This window comes from Saimiri boliviensis, chromosome 16, assembly GCF_048565385.1.
Source record: "Saimiri boliviensis isolate mSaiBol1 chromosome 16, mSaiBol1.pri, whole genome shotgun sequence".
Taxonomy (NCBI): Eukaryota; Metazoa; Chordata; class Mammalia; order Primates; family Cebidae; genus Saimiri; species Saimiri boliviensis.
This window is the reverse complement of record NC_133464.1, coordinates 18,090,684-18,109,818: the sequence shown is the minus strand read 5'-3', so window position 1 is coordinate 18,109,818 and position 19,135 is coordinate 18,090,684. Positions and strand designations below refer to the sequence as shown.

The 19,135-nt window shown below is 43.5% G+C and overlaps 1 protein-coding gene across 2 annotated transcripts in view; it reads left to right on the top strand.

Moving 5' to 3' along the window:
* Nucleotides 1-796: 796 nt before the first annotated feature.
* Nucleotides 797-19,135, top strand: part of CLDN10 (claudin 10) — a 147,597-nt gene continuing 129,258 nt past the window's right edge. Inside the window, exon 1 of one of the 2 annotated variants that reach the window (XM_010338794.2) lies at nucleotides 797-1,259. In XM_010338794.2, the coding sequence (XP_010337096.1) occupies nucleotides 1,046-1,259 (214 nt within the window). In that variant the 5' untranslated portion in view covers nucleotides 797-1,045. The remainder of the gene's footprint in view (nucleotides 1,260-19,135) is intronic. The other variant, XM_074387537.1, reaches the window with a different exon arrangement.

Genomic DNA, 19,135 nt, shown 5'->3' with positions numbered 1-19,135 from the left:
TGAACAACTCAAAAGATAAGCTAGCAAAAGTTGCGTGTTTCACTGTAGACAATAACGTAATTAACCAACAAACACACAAAAAGATACTAAACATACCTAGTATCAGAAAATATAAATTAGTAATCAAAATGGCCCATCAGACGGGCCAAAAGAAAAAAACGGCAATCTCAACAACCCCACAATACCAAGTGTTATGAAGTGGAACAAGGAGGGCTTACCCACTGCTCGTGGGACTCTGAATTATTGACTACTCAGTAAAACAATTTAGCATTATCTATAAAGTTAAAGAGGAGTGTTTCCTACGTCCTAGAAATTCTGATTCTAGGATATGCCCTAGAGAAACTCTCACTCACATGAATAAGAAGAAATTCCCAAGAATGTTTATAGCTGTTCCAATGGTTTTCAGGGAGAAAAGGGAGCAACACGAACGTTCAGCTCCAGGAAAAGGAATAAAACGTGTTCATTAAATTGCATTTAATGAAATACTGTATTCAGCTGTAATATTTAATGAATGACAGCTATATTCCTGAGCATGGATAAATCCCTCAAATATAGTGTTACATTAAAAAAAAATAGGTTATAGAAGAATTCCTACCATATGATCCAATTATGTAAAGATTCAAAAGCGGCAAGACTAAAGCAATTGGTCAAATAAGCTTTAACTGTTACTGTATAATTTGTACTTTGTAATATCTGGCAGTTGCATGGTTCGTTAAGCTTCAGGCTAACAGAAAATTAACTATTAACTATGGTGCCAAGTTAAAAAAAATCTGCGAAATCAAAACCCTTAAAATTCGTCTACGAAATTTTAACAAATACCCGTGTAGAAAATCAGAACGACTCTTTCAGGCCATCTTTAAAATGCCATTGGTAAACCATACTTGATCCTAAATTCCTGTACTTCCTCAGGCCACCCGAGCATGAAACGCTGTCACCTACCCACATCCGCTGGCTGTGACGCTTGTCAAAGTGTTCTTTATCGGCTGTATGCCTAGACCACCAAGGCGTTCTGTCAGGACAGTGTCACTGGAGAAGGCGGCACGACATGTCCAGGGCGCAGATCTGGGGTCTGGTGTCTGGTGTCGGAGGGTTTGGAGCTCTTGTTGCGGCCACTGCGTCCAATGAGTGGAAGGTGACTACGCGGGCCTCCTCGGTGATAACTGCCACTTGGGTCTACCAGGGTCTGTGGATGAACTGCGCAGGTAACGCCTTGGGTTCTTTCCATTGCCGACCGCATTTTACTATCTTCAAAGTTGAAGGTAAATATAATGCCTTTGTTTGGGGTAGAGGTAAAATGTACTTTTCCCCCTGACTGTGCTGAATTAGCTGTACATAGCTGGCTGTTAATTCTCTGAAGACTGAATGCCTATCAAAGTGCCAAGATTTGCCTAGGAAGGATGGGGTGTGTGAGTATTGGCTTAAAGAATGACATTATTTATTTTATTTGACAAATGTAAGATGTAAGAATCACCTTATGGGGTTTTGAGAATACCCAGTGTGACTCCAAAGGGAAGAGTGGAAGTGACTGTATTGTTTTAAAAGTCAGTTTCAATTTGCCTTGAGTCATGGAGGAATCTTGATGGGTCATCACCTCTATGTAGGACAAGCTCTCATTGATTTAAATACGTCTCTTTCTCTCTCTCTACACACGCATACACACACACACACGTATTTATATGTGTGTATATATACATAGACGTATAATACACACAGGTATCTATATGAATATATATACATATATACACACGCACACATAAATAACACTCATATATATGTAATATGCTATTTCTAGACTAGAACTGGCAAATGATGGCAAATTGTAACTGGCTTTTTTTGTATATATGTATATTTTATTACACTTTAGGTGCTGGGGTACATGTGCAGAACAGGCAGGATTGTTGCAGAGGTACATACGTGGCAATGTGATTTGCTGCCTCCATTCCCCCGTCACCTATAGCTGGCATTTCTCCCCATGTTATTCCTTCCCAACCTCCCCGCCCCTGCTGTCCCTCCCCTATTCTCCCCCAACAGACCCCAGTGTGTGATGCTCTTCTGCTGTGTCCATGTGTTCTCATTGTTCAACACCCACCTATGAGTGTGAACATGTGGTGTTAGGTTTTCTGTTCTTGTGTCAGTTTGCTGAGAGTGACAGTTTCCAGATTCATCCATGTCCCTACAAAGGACATGAACTCATCATTTTTTATGGCTGCATACTATTCCATAGTGTATATGTGTCACATTTTCCTTATCCAGTCTATCATGGATGGGCATTTGGGTTGGTTCCAGGTCTTTGCTGTTGTAAACAGTGCCACAATGAACATACGAGTGCATATGTCTTTATAATAGAATGATTTATAATCCTTTGGATATAAGTAATGGGATTGATGGGTCAAATGGAATTTCCGTTTCTAGGTCTTTGAGGAATTGCCACGCTGTCTTCCACAATGATTGAACTAATTTACACTCCCACCAACAGTGTAAAAGTGTTCCTATTTCTCCGCATCCTCTGCAGCATCTATTGTCTCCAGGTTTTTTAATGATCACCGTTCTAACTGGCGTGAGAGGGTGTCTCAATGTGGTTTTGAAGCCAGTCACTGTCACCCTTTTCTTTAGAGTCACGTTGAGTATTCTCAAAGGCCCGTGAGGTTATTCACATGTCTCCTTACATCTGCTTTACCCTGGATCCCTGATAACAAAGGAAGGGGTTCTATTTTCAGAGAGGTTTTCATGTTTTCTTTTTTTAATGTTCACAGCCTAGATATAAAACAAAACAAAACAGAAAACCAAACTGAATGATGAAATAACAGCAAGAAAAATTTGAAAGCAGTTAGATGAAAGAAACTGCAGTGAACTTTCCCCTTTGGGTACCTCGCTTTATTTATTTCTTTTAAAAATACATGGGGCAAGCTTTCATCTTTGTGCATATTAGAAACTCTATTACAAGTGTATGTATCTTAAAGAGGGAACGTATCTTTTTAAGGACATTTTCATACTCCAGGATATCGTCAGGGAAACAATTGTTATTTGCTTTTATGTCATTATGAGAATTATTATCTGCCTCTGCTTTCTGTAAATTTGATACATTTACAAATCCGCCACAAGTTATGGGTTTATTACCGTAAAAATTGCTCCTTGTTTTTTGGTAAAATGTAGACTTTTCACAGTCAAATAGTAAAACTGTACCTTGGCCCCAGTAAAGAAAATGAAATAAAATTTTAACTAGGAAGTTACTAAAGCATAATGTGTTAGGAGATTTTGTGTCAAGTGTGCACGTAATTAGTCTACAGTGAGTGCCAGGGGATAAAGAGAGAATACTTAACTAAATCCAGGAGATTTCAAATGACAAAAGAAATATTCAAGCGTGGATGCCTCAGTTATCCCCAAATAACGTGGACTTTCCTAAGTACCTATTTGAGGAATCCATGCCGTGTCTCTCTTCAGGCTCAACTTCTAAACTTCTTTTGGGGCCTTTCAACACTGCTCCTTCTGCTAGAGAACATTGCCCTAGAAATGGGGGAATTTTTTTAAGGAAGAGTGTGTGTGGAGACCCTGTTGTCACCGTGTGTACCTCTTATCGTCATTCTTTCTCCAGGGGCCCCTCTTGGCCCTTTTTCACCTTAGGAAGCAGGTAGAAGAGATGGCATGTGGTAAGTTTGTTTTTAACTGGTTTCATCTTTTATTTGTTCAATTATTATACATATTATTTTTGAGACGGGGGTCTCTCTATGTTGCTGAGGTTGGTCTCGAACTCCTGAGCTCAAGAGATTCACCTGCTTCTGTCTCCCAAAATGCTGAGATTATAGACCTGAGCCATCATGACCAGCCTCATCTTAAAAAAAAATTGCCTTAATATGTTTCATTCTATATTTCTTAATGAAACCCAGTTATTGGGGAAAATATGTGTTCAACTTTAGCTTCCAAGTGGGCTAAAGAACCATGGTACATTTCTACATGACTTTAACTCACTACATCCCCAAATACATTATCAGAGAGTTAGGAATTTTGTTACTAGCACTTATGGTGGTTCAGATACCTCCCACCCTTAAAACTTTTTTATTTTTTATTTATTGTTTTTGAGACAGAGCCTTACTTCATTGTCCAGGCTGGAGTGTAGTGGTGCAATCTCAGCTAACTGCAACCTCCACCTCCCAGGCTCAAGTGATCCTCTCACCTCAGCCTCCCAAGTAGCTGGGAGAACAGGTGCATGCCACCACACTTGGCTAATTTTTAAAGGTTTTTGTAGAGATGAGATCTCACTATGTTACCTAGGCTGGTCTTGAACTCCTGGACTCAAGCAGCCCTAGTGCCTTGGCCTCCTAACGTGCTCAGATTATAAGCATGAGCCACCATGCCTGGCCAAAACTTTATTTTTAAAGTTAATTTTGCTTATTGATTGTAAAAATAATTTATTCTATATATGCTATATACCCTGCATATAGGAGGTAATTTGAAAAATCTCATCCACTGACCGTGCTTCCCTTAGAACAAGTACAATTAAATTGGCATAATCTCTCCCTTCTTCATCCTGAGTCAAAATCTTTATAAACTATGCACTTTGCTGCAGAAATCTATTTTCAATGTTGGAAGCACTGATTCATCTTTCCAAAGGAGACAGGGATTCACACAGTTGGATTTCCTTTCCCATGGAGTCATTGCAGGTTGCCTTTCTTTGATTCCTACTTGAAGACATAACAGTGAGGGAATCAGAAAAGCTATCAATGCCAATAATCTCTCAAACATCACAGTAATTACAAATCGAGGAAAGAATTCTGAGGTCAATGAAGAATAAAAATTGTTGTATCACCTTTTATAATAATAAACTATTTAAGCCTGCATTGTCAATTTAAGACAAATCATCTTAGACTTAGGCCAGATTAAACCTCCTCTAAGAAGGAAAAGCAGAAAGCAGATTTCTAAGCTGTTGGGGTTGTATTTTTTTCTTCTTGCTGATTATATAACTTCGTTGCTGGAGTCATGCCTTCTCATAGCTAACCCTCTTGAATGTTCCAGGGTAGCCACAGCTTTTTAGGGCTTCATTTGGATTAATACTGACTATATCCCTTAAAAACTTGATGCAAGCAAACAGCTCTTTGGGTGAGCAGCATTTGTAGCTATTGTAAAGAAAAATAGAGGTCACCTTCAGTTGTCATTCTGTGAAATAAACCGTAAGGACACCTGCAGTTAAATTCTTATTGGAGCCTGAAAGCTTGATTAAAATCCAGAGCCAATTCACTATCTTTAGACCCTATGTCTACCATAATCTAGGTCTCCTGTTCTGTTGTGTTCTGTTTTTCTCTCGTATCAACATTAATAGGAATGCTTTCACTATGAAAGTAAAGCATCTCTCATAGTGGGGAGAGAAGCAGCTATTTCAGGGGGAAGACAGAATCCAAGAAGCGCGGCCACAGTGAGGAATTGAAGCAAATCATGATCACTTTGGGACAGGGACTTGATCTGTCATGTTCGTGGTGCCTCTGGCACATGCTGGGTTCTGCATATATCGCTGCAAAATGACTGAATTAACCAAATAATGAATGAGACTACAGATGGTTCATGACGAGGGGAAAATTGTATCCCTGGAGGAAGCGAGTCCCAGGCAACCCAAAGGAAGGTCGCTGGATTATGACTCAGCAGACTAAGCCTCACATTCTGGCTCCTTTATGACTTGCTGTGAGACCTTGAGTTCAGCAATGACACCTCCTGTGCCTCATCTATAAATTCAGAGAACCAGTCTCCAAGAGTTCCTTAAGGTATCTTTCAACCTAAAGTTCAATTCAAGAACTCCACAATGCTTTGCTACCTGGAAGTAGAAGTTTCCCAAAGAATTATAGCCATAAAAGTATCCTCTAGTGTAATTGTTACAACCGCTCATGGGATTAAGGTCTTTCCTTCTGTTTCAAATTTTTATCTGTTTTTTGAGACAGGGTCTCTCTCTGTCACCCAGGCTAAAGTGCAGTAGCACGATCATGGCTCACTTTCACCCTTGACCTCCTAGGCCCAAGTGTGTTCCCATCTCAGCCTCCCGAGTACCTGGGACTACAGGCATGTGCTACCATGCCCAGCTAATTTTGCTTTTAAGTAATTATAATTTTATTTATAAACAAAATTAGCTGGACTTGGTAAAGATAGGGTCTTTCTACATTGCCCAGAGTGGTCTCAAACTCCTGGGCTCCAGTGATCCTCCAGCCTAGGCCTCCCAGAGTGCTGGGATCATAGGCATGAGCCACAGTGCCCTGCCAAGGCCTTTTTTTTTTTTTTTTTTAACCTCCCCTTGTCTATTATCTTGACCAGCTTCCTGTGTTCCTGACTGTTGACAGTCTTCTCTGCATCTGGGTTCAGATAGGTTTAAATGACCTTAAAGAACCACAAGACTCAAGTAAAAGTGCCAGGAGTTCAGTGGAATGAAACCAAATCGTCATCTGGAAGCCGTGGTCAAATGATGCTGGCTGTCCGCAGGAGTGTGAGCCTTCTCCCCTCACAGTCCAGCTGCTTCACCTCTCTCTCACCACTCCCTTATTGGCCATGCCATAAAAATGGAGGTAAAGAGGCCGGCCGCAGTGGCTCACGCCTGTAATCCCATAACTTTGGGAGGCCAAGGCAGGTGGATCCCCTTAGGTCAGGAGTTCAAGACCAGCCTGATCAATATGGCAAAATCCCATCTCTACTAAAAGTACAAAAATTAGCAGGGCGTGGTGGTGGGCACCTGTAGTTCCAGCTATTTGGGAGGCTGAGGCAGGAGAAACACTTGAACCTAGAAGGCGCAGGTTGCACTGAGCCGAGATGAAGCCACTGCACTCCAGCCTGGGCGACAGAGCAAGACTCCATTGCCAAAAAAAAAAAAAAGAAAGAAAAAGAAAAGGCAGGTGGGAATAAAGAAACAACACTTGCTAGAGTTCACATATAGGGAACAGCTGGGAGCCAACTGATGTCATCACTTTAGACCTCTTGCTAGTTGGAATATAAGCCTGTGTTAGTCCACTCAGGCTGCAATAACAGAATACCATAAACTGGGCAATTCATCAACCTCAGAAACTTATTTCTCATAGTTCTGGAGGCTGCAAACTCCTAAATCGCGACACTGGGAGATTCAGTGCATGCTGAGGGGCCATTTCCTCATTCGTAGATAGCACCTTCTCACTGTATCCTCACATGGTGGGAGGGGCAAGGCAGCTCTCTGGGGCCTTTTTAATTTTGTTATTATTATTATTTTTTTGAGACTGAGTCTTGCTCTGTTGCCCAGGTTGGAGCACAGTAGTGCAATCTCAACCTCTGCCTCCCATTTTGAGCAATTCTCCTGCCTCTGCCTCCCAAGTAGCTGGGACGCCCACCACCACACCCAGGCGCCCACCACCACACCCAGCTAATTTTGTATTTTTAGTAGAGACAGAGTTTTGCCATTTTGGCCAGGTTGGTCTCAAACTCCTATCCTCAAGTGATCTGCCTGCCTCAGCATCCCAAAGTGCTGGGATTACAAGTGTGAGCCACCACACTTATATCTTGTCCCTACAAAAATACTTAGAACTAGCCAAGCATGACGGCACATCCCCGTAGTTACAGCTACTTGGGAGGCTGAGGTGGGAGGATTGCTTAAACTGGGGAGGTTGAGGCTGCAGTGAGCTGATATTGCATTCCAGCCTGGGTGAAGTCCAAGAAACATTCAACATGTTTCTGTTCCAACAAACAGTGGCATGATATTTTATATGTACTGACACAGTCACAACCCAAGGTAGGTGAATTGGACTTTCACAGTAGAATCTGGACAGGTTGTGCCACTGTAAAATTGTCTGTGTATCAATATGATTGGAAAGCACAATGGTGAAAAGTGCCCTAGCCTTACAGTGGTGAAGATGGTGCTGGAGCTGTCAGAATGGCCTCAACTGCCATAGCAGCAGGCGATTGGGCTGGGGATCCTAAGGCAGCGTGCTGCAGTCTGTCCTTTCATGAAAGCATCAGTGACATTCTTCTTCTTCTTCTTCTTTTTTTTTCTGTTAGGCAGAGTTTCACTCCTGTTGCCGAGGCTGGAGTGCAATGGCGCAATCTTGGCTCACTACAACCTCCATCTCTTGGGTTCAAGTGATTCTCCTGCCTCAGCCTCCTGAGTAGCTAGGATTACGGGCTCCCACCACCATGCCCAGCTAAGTTTTTATTTTATTTTTTATTTATTTATTTTTTTTTTGAGACGGAGTTTCGCTCTTGTTACCCAGGCTGGAGTGCAATGGCGCAATCTTGGCTCACCGCAACCTCCGCCTCCTGGGCTCAGGCAATTCTCCTGCCTCAGCCTCCTGAGTAGCTGGGATTACAGGCACGCACCACCATGCCCAGCTAATTTTTTGTATTTTTAGTAGAGACGGGGTTTCACCATGTTGACCAGGTTGGTCTCGATCTCTTGACCTCGTGATCCACCCGCCTTGGCCTCCCAAAGTGCTGGGATTACAGGCTTGAGCCACGGCGCCCGGCCAAGTTTTTATATTTTTAGTAGAGATGGGGTTTCACCATGTTGACCAGGCTAGTCTCGAACTCCTGACCTTAGGTGATCCACCTGCCTCCGCCTCCCAAAGTGCTGGGATTAAAGTTGTGAGCCACTGCGCATGGCCGCATCAGAGACTTTTTACAACATACTGTCTCCATCCATGCTCCGCTCTCATAGCCCTGGACCTTATCTCATTTATCCTGGTCTCCTTCATACCTACTGCTGTGTCTGGCTTAGAAGGCACTCAACGAAGGTGTGGGGATTGAACAAATGGAAGGAGAAATTGTTCATTGGGTTAAATTCTGACATTTGTATTGCAGAAGGAGTCTCTTCTCATGCCACCAAGCTCTAGAAAAGGGAGAGTCCTAGGGAAGTGCTTAGAACAAGTAGAAGAGCCATGGATTTGTTTTTGTGGTCTTTTCTTTTTGAGACAGGGTCTTGCTCTATCTTTTAGGCTGGAGTGCAGTGGCATGATCACGGCTCGACCTCCTAGATTTAAGCGATCCCTCCACCTCAGCTTCTTAAGTACCTGGAACTACAGGTGCATGCCACCTGCCAAGCTAATTTTCACATTTTTTGTAGAGACAGGAATCTCACTGTGTTGCCCAGGTTGGTCTCAAACTCCTGGCCTCAAACAATCCTCCTGTCTCAGCCTCCCAAAGTGCTGGAATTGCAAGCATGAGCCACCACACCTGGCCTGCCATGAGTATTTTTTATGATGGTATCTAAGAAGCACAAACATTTAGAGTATTGTTTCTTAAAATGTGGTCCACCAGCCAGCAGAATCTATATATTTCAAGTGCTTACTTGAAATGCAGAATCTTAGGCTCCACTACAGACCTATTGAATCAGAATCTACAACTTTATAAGATCTCTAGGTGTCTTCTTTGCACATTAAATATTTGAGGAATCTTTGCTTGGAGCCTGGTCTTAGGAATCTGATGGATCCAACATTTACTAAAGGGTCTTAATCCCTCTGAACTTCAGTGTTCTTTCCTGTTAAATGGTGATTAAATAAGACACATATGGCTAGGCATGGTGGCTCATGCCTATTATCCTAACACTTTGGGAGACCAAGGCAGGCAGATTGCTTGACCCCAGAAGTTTTAGACAAGCCTGGGCAACATGGTAAAACCCCATCTCTATAAAAAATACAAAACTTAGGCGGGCATGGTGGTGGGCACCTGTAGTCCCGGATACTCAGGAGGCTGAGTGGGAAGATCACCTGAGCCAGGGAGATCAAGGCTGCAGTGAGTCATGATTGAGCCACTTCACTCCAGCTTGGGTGACAGAGTGAGATCCTGTCTCAAAAAAGCAAAAACCAAACAACAACAAATAACACAGGCAGAGTGTCTTATATAGTACCAGACACAAATGACGTCCTCCATAAACAGTGGCAATTATGTCCGCCTCTTTCAATGCCTTGAAAGTTCACATCTCAGCTGTAGGAGAGTGGCTATTACTCTGCTCCATCCATTTGTTTCCGACCAGGACTGCAGTAGCTGCTTTCTGCTTTCTGATAGAAGCATGCCTTTGCTCCTTTGCTGCATGTCCTATGTCATATTTTTCATGATGTGAAGGATATTGGACTATAGTCTGCTTACGATTTGCTATTTTGTATAAGACAAGACCACTCTGCATTTCCATGTCAGTTTCTCACTGAAGATGTGGATCTATTCCTTGCGTCAATCACATGTTGTAATTGCTTGGAGTGGGGGAGAACAGGCCCCCTTCAGGCCCCACATGGGAAGGCAGGTCTCCTCCAAGCTTAGGTTGTGTTTGGTATGCCAGGCAGCCAAAAAGAACAAATGTTTACTCGAGTATTCTTAGTTCTGAGGGCAGGGAAAAACTTTGGGACAGACAGTTTAATATATGAGTTCGAATCATAGCTCCGCATAGAGCTAACAATCCAAACTCGAGTGCATTTCTTAACTTCCCATAGACTCATTCTTCTCGTTTGCAAATGGGAATAATAATACTCATCAACTCATAGGGTTGTTGTCAGGGTTAAATGAAATGATAATGTAAAACACTTGACATCATAAGCAGCTGTCATAATTGTAAGGTAGCCATCATGTTATTAATTGATGACTTGAATCATGTAACATAAGGTCACCAGTTTTTAAATGCATGTATACAGTATGTTTTACAAAGTGCCTGCACATACACTGTCATAGTTCTCCAAAAGACCAAGACTCTGTAGTCTCCATTTTATATACAAAGCAGCTGAGGTTCACTGGGGACCATGTTTCTAACTTCCTATGGGCTTCTGTAAATTTTGGGGGGGAAATGATCAGCATTTGGTACCAGCCCCAAATTGTGTTTAAGCCCCAGCTTGGCCACCTTTTGGGGATCTTAGGTGAATCCCTGGCATTTGCCCTTGTTTCGCTTTCTTAGCTATAGGATAATGATGAGGATGACGTTGTCGATGATGATGATGTCTAGTTACGTGCTTCAGAAGCTTGTGGGGAAGGTGGAGGAAAAGAATCTTCTTCTGTAGGCTAACGTGCATTTAAAATGAACAGGGGGTTTGTTTTAATCGGGTATGGTAAGATGCACAGACGTAGAAGTGACTGTCAGGAAAGAAGTTTTATACTCGCCGATCCCGGGAAGCAGGAGGCATGGCGTGTCACGCAGGGTCACGCAGGGAAGAGCCAGGGTCACTCAGGAGCTGGGTGGGAAACCATGTTCATGAGTCTTTGTTGTTGTTTTTGTGGGAAGAAAGAAGCCAGACTGGGAAAACAGGCTAAGCAGGTTTAGGATTGGCTCATTCTCATACTGTCAGCAGGCTCTGGAGTGTAGGAGTTCCAAGTTGTAGGAGTCCCAAGTTACCTGATTGACACCCTGGGGTGGTTAGGACAGGGGAATATCTGCTTGATGGTTAGCACTTGAGAAGGTGGGTGTGGGCTTTGGGCTGGTTGGTTTGCCTATGAAAGATGTGCTTGTAGGGGGTCATTTGCTGTCTGTAATAACTGGCTGGCCCTGGGGTTGGAGGAGCAGTTTCCCTCAAGTCAGCGAGGCCCCGGGTACCAGAACATGGAGAATACAGAAAACAAGAGAATAGGGGCCAGGAGCAGTGGCTCAGGCTGTAATCCCAGCACTTTGGGAGGCCGAGGCAGGGGGAATCACCTGAGGTCAGGAGTTTGGGACGAGCCTGTCCTACATGGCGAAACCCTGTCTCTTCTAAAAATACAAAATATTAGGCAGGTGTAGTGGTGTGCACCTGTAACCCCAGCTACACAGGAGGCTAAGGCAGGAGAATCACTTGAACCTGGGAGATGGAGGTTGCAGTGAGCCAAGATTGCATCACTGCGCTCCAGCCTGGGTGAAAAGAGCAAAACTCAGTCTCAAAAAAAAAAAGAAAAGAAAAGAAAAGAAAAGAAAATAGAGTGAGTACAGCATAGATGCCAGAGCCCTTGTTTGCACAGGTAGGACAGCAAGGCATGGATTTTGCCGTCCCTCATTCCTTTAAGACTTCACACTTATCTGATTTTCTCTGGGTGAACATTTAGTGTAGAAAAAGTTCAGGTTGCTCTTTCACAAGGTTCATAGCTCCTCCCCCAGCTCATTGCCCATCTGGCCAAATGTGCCAGGGACAACTCTCCCACCTCCACTGCACCGCCTTCCTCGCACCTCATAGACTAAATTGCGTCCTAAAGGAGATGTACTTGAGGGACATCTTCTGAGCAAATGGTATGCTGGACTTAGGCATTGAAAACTTTCCTGCCCTTGTGCACGTTTAGGTAATGTACGTTATGGAAAGCACCACTGCTTTTCAATGAACTTGGGATAATTGGCTCACTTTTCAGAAGCCAGCTAGTCTACAATTAAGCTTTTGCCAGATTTTTGTGTGCATTGCAGGAAAAATTGATTACCAAAGGTTGCTAATTTGGCAGGTCCTCAGATATAAGCTGCTTAGAGAGAAGCCACCATTTAGCAATTAGCCCAGAATGCTAAGTGTTATTGAATGGTCAAGTTCAGGGGATAGGCAGAATTCCCAAAGAGCTGAGGCTTGAACTGTCTTGAAAGATGAGCAGAAGTTTGACAAGAAGTTTGCCAAGGATCGGAGGGCATTTTAGGCGAAGGGACTCATCCAGCTCTACAACTTATTAACTGCACGTCTCTGGAAAGAATGCTTAACATTTGAGCTCCCTCATCTATTTTTTGTTTTTATTTAGTTTTGTTTTCCTTTTTGTTTTTAGACAGAGTGTCGCTCTGTCACACAGCACACAGGCTGGAGTGCAGTGGTGCAATCTCGGCTCACTGCCACCTCCTCCTTTCAGGTTCAAGCAATTCTCATGCCTAAGCACAGATGTGCACTACTATGCCCAGCTAATTTTTGTATTTTTAGTGGAGACAGGGTTTCACCATGTTGGCCAGGCTGGTCTGGAACTCCTGGCCTCAAGCAATCCGCCTGCCTTGGCCTCCCAAAGTGCTAGGATTACAGGCGGGAGCCACCACCCCCGGCCTGAGCACCTCCATCTGTTAAATGGGAATATTATCTAACTTAGAGGATGGTGAGGACTGAATGCATGAATTTGCGTACAGCGTCTAGATACAATCAAAGACCTAAAAGCAGGAGGAAGGCAAGGCATGTGTAAACAGGAAGCACATGATTGGAATGGCTGATACTTAAGATGTGCACAGAGGGAGGGAGAATATCTGGCTGCAGATGTCAATAACAAAAGCTCCCAAAGGGACATTCAAACCCTGCAAAGGGATCCAGGCTTTGTCTGGAAGACACTAAAGCTATTGAAACATTTTAAGCAGAGAATACCCATGGGGCTTGCACTTAACAAAGATGCTGCAGTATTTTATATTAGAATCTGAGCAAAGGGCATAGCAGCAGGAATACAAAGGAAGATATTTTAAGGCAGAATTGTTGAGTCTTGGTGACTTGTGAGGAAGGAGAGGGGTCAAGGATGCCTCCAAGTATTCCTGCCAGGAAACCTGATGGGCAGGGGGTAGAGAAAGCTGATTCCAGAACAGGTCCCAGTGTAAGTTCTTGTTCCTTCTCCCAGTATGGCGTTTCCCAATATGTACCAAGATCTCAAGCAGTCAGTTTCTTAACTTAATGGGGTTTGGCTTTGAAAAACCAATTGTAGACAGTGAGACAGACTAGTTTGACTGAGTTTAATTTTTTTTTAACTCTGCTCTTTAGATGTCTAATACAAATCAAAAGGAAAATGTGACAGTTATAAACATTAATGCAATTGTGGGTGACATTAACAGCACAGGAATAACAAAATTAGAGGGGTAATAGCCCCCAACTACTCTGTAGTCAAATTGCATAGTTCTAGTCTTGTATTCCATGTGTTTTAGGGGACACGAACATAAACCACATTCATTGATTCTAGAGGAGGGATGAGTGGTCTTGGAATTACTTCACATGGCCTTTTGTTTCACCTGGAAGAAACAGAAAAAAATATGTAGGGGACAGAGCGAGGGAAGATATTGGGTAGATGTTACTAGAGAGTCTGGTTTAGGATGACTTTGAAGAAGTCATTTCTCTCAGAGTTGCCCCGCAGTGGAACAGGCTGTCTCACAGAGGAGGTGGATGGTGGTCTGCTAAGAAGGCTGTAAAACTACCTCCTGCACTGGTGAGAAGACAGACAAGGTAATCTCTCACACAGTTTCCAGTGTGAGAGGTCTGAGATCCTGTGCATATGTGCAAATAAACACAAATATTTAGAAATCTACATCTTTGATTTGCATATTGACTTCAACAGTTTTGAACAACTGCCAGGCTCTGTGCTAGATAACTTGTAACACAGCAATAAAAATACCTCATCTCTGCCCTTAGATGTTCACACCCTAGAAGGGACTGTGAACTGAAGCAGTAATTGTTATATCAGTTATGTTAATGCCATTCTATTTAAGCCTATATGTTAATCAATGTTAGAATTAATATAAGGACAGACACAGTGGCTCACACCTGTAATCCTAACACTTTGGGAGGCTGATGCAGCCTGGCCAACATGGCAAAACCCTGTCTCTGCTAAAAATACAAAAATTAACTGGGCGTGGTGATGCATGCCTGTGATCCCAGCTACTTGGGAGGCTGAGGCAGGAGAATCGCATGAACCTAGGAGGCAGAGGTTGCAGTGAGCTGAGATTGCACCACTGCACTCCAGCCTGGGTGACAGAGCAAGACTCTGTAAAAAAAAAAAAAAAAAAAAAAAAGAATTAATATAAGAAATACATAGCTCTCTATCTTTAACTGATATCTGGTAGGGTTCTCAGAAGCCCAGAGTGTGTGCCATCTAACCTCTTCTGGGAGAAGGGATGACTCCTTCTAAACCCAGGCACAGAGCCAAGTGATAGCGGTGGGGGGCAGGGGGATGCAGGGATTCGAGAGGACAAGCCCTGCCTTTAATTGCATTTCCTTGGGTTGATATTTTTAGTTTATATGCACCAAATACAGTCCATGCATAAAAACAGACCTGCCGTCTTACTGGGAGACTAATTTTCTCCAGAACACAGAATGTGGACATTTGGTGAGGTAGGCAGGGGAAAATGGAAGACAGTTTTCTTCTTATCTTACTACCGCCAGATATTCTTCTTTTTTTTTTTTTCTTTTTATTTATTTATTTATTTATTTATTATTGCTGCATTTTAGGTTTGGGAGTACCTGTGAAGAACATGCAAGATTGTTGCATGGCAGTGTGGTTTGCTGCCTTCCTTCCCCTCACCTGTATCTGTCATTTCTCCCCATGCTACCTCTTCCCACCTCCCCACCTCCCCGTCCCTGCCTTCTTTATTTCCACCAGCAAGCCTTGAGCCGGTCGTATCAGGGGATTGCAGCCTGCTCCGGAGGACTCCTGCAAACGTGCCCACTAAACTGACTCTGCTGCGGTGGCAGGGATCCTTCCTTGACCCTGTGCCTTGGCTCCGTGTTTGTGCCACTTTGCTCAGCCTTCCAGCTCCTGGAGGTCAGCTGATGCCCACTGTCCTGGTTAAACCTGAACCGCAGACCTCTCGCTTTTTTCCTGGCAGCTGATGTCTGGTTCCAGGTGGTAGATCTGTCTTACGATGGTCCTATCCCCTAACTCCGGCGTGCCTGGTGGCTCAGTTCTGACCTGTGCCTGTTCTGCACATTAGACTCTAAAACTATTAAAGTTGTGGTTAGTTGTACACTCGTCCTTTGCCACCACTAGATTTTAAACCCTATGAGGACAGGGATCCAACAACTTCTTTCTATCCCGTGCCTGGAAGAGCATCTTGCATAAAATCCAGGCTCCATCATTGTGTGTTGAGTTACTGCAGAACCCTTTGTTGAGCTGAATTAGTAAGAGCAAGGAGCGGACCACAGGGCATGGAGACTTTTCAGGTTCACCTTCCTTGGTGCCATTACCACGTCTGTTGAAATGCTTATCAGCCCAACTTCGACCTTCTTATCCAAAACACAGTGTGATAGATGTTGCAAAGCATCCTAGCAAACTTATCCAAAGAGAAAGTATTTAATACACATCTCTTGTTCTTAGAGGCTGACCCTGGTTCTCAGCAGGAGCCCCTTTTTATCTCTAAGGCTCAAACACCATCTCTTTAATGATCTCTTCTAGAGTTTTCTATTGTTTGCTACCAAGCCCTCAATGCTATTACCAAAGCTATCAATTGTTATCAATGGCAATTTCTGAAATGTACCCTTTTGAAATTTGGGACATTTTCTTAACCCCTAATTTTTTTCCCTGGTCATGTTTTTTTTTTTTTTTTAATTCTACAATCACATCTGGCCTTTTCATATAGATAATAACATGAAAAAATCTCAGGGACCCTTCGTAATGTTTCCTTTGGGCAGTAAGATATAGCCCTCCCTGTATTTGAAAGGTACTGCTGAGAAAAATCAGAATTTTTTATTATTTTTATTTTTAAAAAGACTCTGATGATTTGAATAGATTCTCTCCCTGAGGGCTTTCATCCTCAGAGTGATTCTGGGCTGAGTCCCTCTCTTGGTAATTAATGAGTTTGAGATATGGATGTGCTTGTTGGTCTTGTCCATAAATTATCCAGTCATGCGTGACCACAGTCAGCAAAAAAGGAACTTTCCAGTTCCTCAGCTGCTGGATGCAGAAAAGTGACCGGGCTGCATGGGCATTCCTATAAGGGCTCCAGTTTCTGAATCTTATGAGCAACTCAGTAAAAGTGCGAGGTAAACATAAAGTACCATTCACTGAGAGCAGACTCAATTACAAGCTATAACCTTCTCCAGATAGCCTGGTCCCAATTGGCTTATCTCTTTTATTAAACGTGTCTGAGAATTATTGGTTTGGAAATAGTTGTTTTTTCATGTATCTTACTTTATTTTCCTTTGAGTCAAATGGTTAAGACGAGAAGTGGAAATAATTTTGTAATAATAAATTATTTCCTATCTGAATTTTTTTCCTGTTAGGACTTTCTGTATCCAACCACACACACACTCCCCAACTCTAATATTGCAAATATCGTGTTTCTTAAAATATTTGTAATTACCTTTTATTATTAACTTCAATTTACAGGTCTTTGCTTCCTATTTATAAACCTTGATTCTTCCCTTAATTAGCATGCAATGGTTTTTGTTTTTGTTTTTGTTTTTTACTTTTTAACCTCTTTCATATCTCATACTTTTAATTTTATTTTGTAAAAGTTATTCTCTATACTATACCAACCTATGGGAACAAATGCTAGTGTCTTTACATTTATGTCCCAATTCACCTGAAATCTAGGCAGAAACTCCCGACTTTTCCAGGAGTCGCCTCCCTAAGCATCTCTTCCCTAGCAATTTTTAAAATTATCTCCTCTCTTCCTACCTGCTCTTGTCTGTGGGGAGAACCCACTCTCTTCTCAGCAGCGCTGCACTGGCCTGGGCTCTCCTTCCACCAGCATCCTCACCCCACTGCCTCAGACTCCACTAGCCTTACCTTTAAACAAGCACAGAGGCCAAGCAAGCATGGTGGCTCATGCCTGTAATCCCAGCACTTTGGGAGGCTGAGGCAGGCAGATCACCTGAGGTCAGGCGTTCAAGATCAGCCTGGCCAACATGGTAAAACCCCATTTCTACTAAAAATAGAAAAACTTAGCGGGGCGTGGTGGCACACACCTGTAATCCAAGCTTCTCAGGAAGCTCAGGCAGGAGAATTGCTTAAACCTAGGAGGTGGAGTTGCAGTGAGCCAAGATCACACCACTGCACTCCAGCCTGGGTGGCAGAGTGAGATCCGTCTCAAAAAAAAAACAAAAACAAAGACAAGCACAGAGATCAAAAACTACATGTTTTATGCAAACAGCGCTTCTAGAAAAGGTCGATAGGCATGGCTCTCCCAGTAACATTTCTGCGTATGAGCTCTTCCCACTTGAGATTTTAGTGCCACCATTGCCCCTCAGTCTCATTCCCCGATGCTTCTGACAGCCCTAAGTCTACCTTCTCTCTTTTTCACCCTCCAAGGGTCCCAAGCATGGTAACAATTTCAATTTATCTATGAACGAGTGTTTGCCACAAGATCTACCTGCAACCAGGATGACCAAGTCAGGATAGTTTGAGTGCAGGTGTCCACTGGGCCAGGCCTGCACCTCTCCCCAGCGATTGAAAGAAGGCCAGGCCAGGCAAGGTGGCTCAAGCCTGTAATCCCAGTACTTTGGGAGGCCAATGTGGGTGGATCACTTGAGGTCAGGAGTTCAAGACTAGCCTACCCAATATGGTGAAATCCCATCTCTACTAAAAATACAAAAAGTAGCAGGTGTGGTGGTGTGTGCCTGTAATCCCAGCTACTTGGGAGGCTGAGGCAGGAGAATCACTTGAACCCGGGAGGCGGAGATCTCCATGAGATCTCACCACTACACTCCAGCCTGAGTGACAGAGCAAGACTCTGTCTCAAAAACAAAACAAGAAAGAAAGAGAGAGAAAGAGGAGAGAGAGAGGAAAGAAGGGAGGGAGGGAGGGAGAGAGGGAGGAAGGAAGGAAGGACTGATGCTGAGACAGAACTGCTGGTGCAAGGTCCCCTCCCCTCTCTCCCTACCCTGCTGTGGGGTTGTGGATTGAAGGGCGGGGGAAAAATGTCCTTTTTCTACACTCTAGCCTTGTCACAGAAGATTAGTGGAAAGGCAGTAGAGGGAGTGATACATGAGTGTGGAAGGATGAAGGAAGGGTGTGGGATCCTGGGCCCTTTCAGAAACTTCTTGACTCCTGTGAAAATTCATGAATCTGAGGATACACTGAGGGCAAAGATGCTGTCCAATGAGCTTCTGTTTTTTTTTTTTTTTTTTTTTTTTTTTTTTTTTTTGAGACGGAGTTTCACTCTTGTTACCCAGGCTGGAGTGCAATGGCACGATCTCGGCTCACCGCAACCTCCGCCTCCTGGGTTCAGGCAATTCTCCTGCCTCAGCCTCCTGAGTAGCTGGGATTACAGGCACACGCCACCATGCCCAGCTAATTTTTTGTATTTTTAGTAGAGACGGGGTTTCACCATGTTGACCAGGATGGTCTCGATCTCTTGACCTTGTGATCCACCTGCCTCGACCTCCCAAAGTGCTGGGATTACAGGCGTGAGCCACCGTGCCCAGCCCAGCTTCTGGTTTTTAAATGCAAATGAATATTTTGGGGGAGGTGTGGTGCCTACTTCCACCCCTTCACAAGTTTGAGTCACAAGCCTGCAAGTTTAGTCAAAAAAATATCTTTGGCTGGGTGTGGTGGC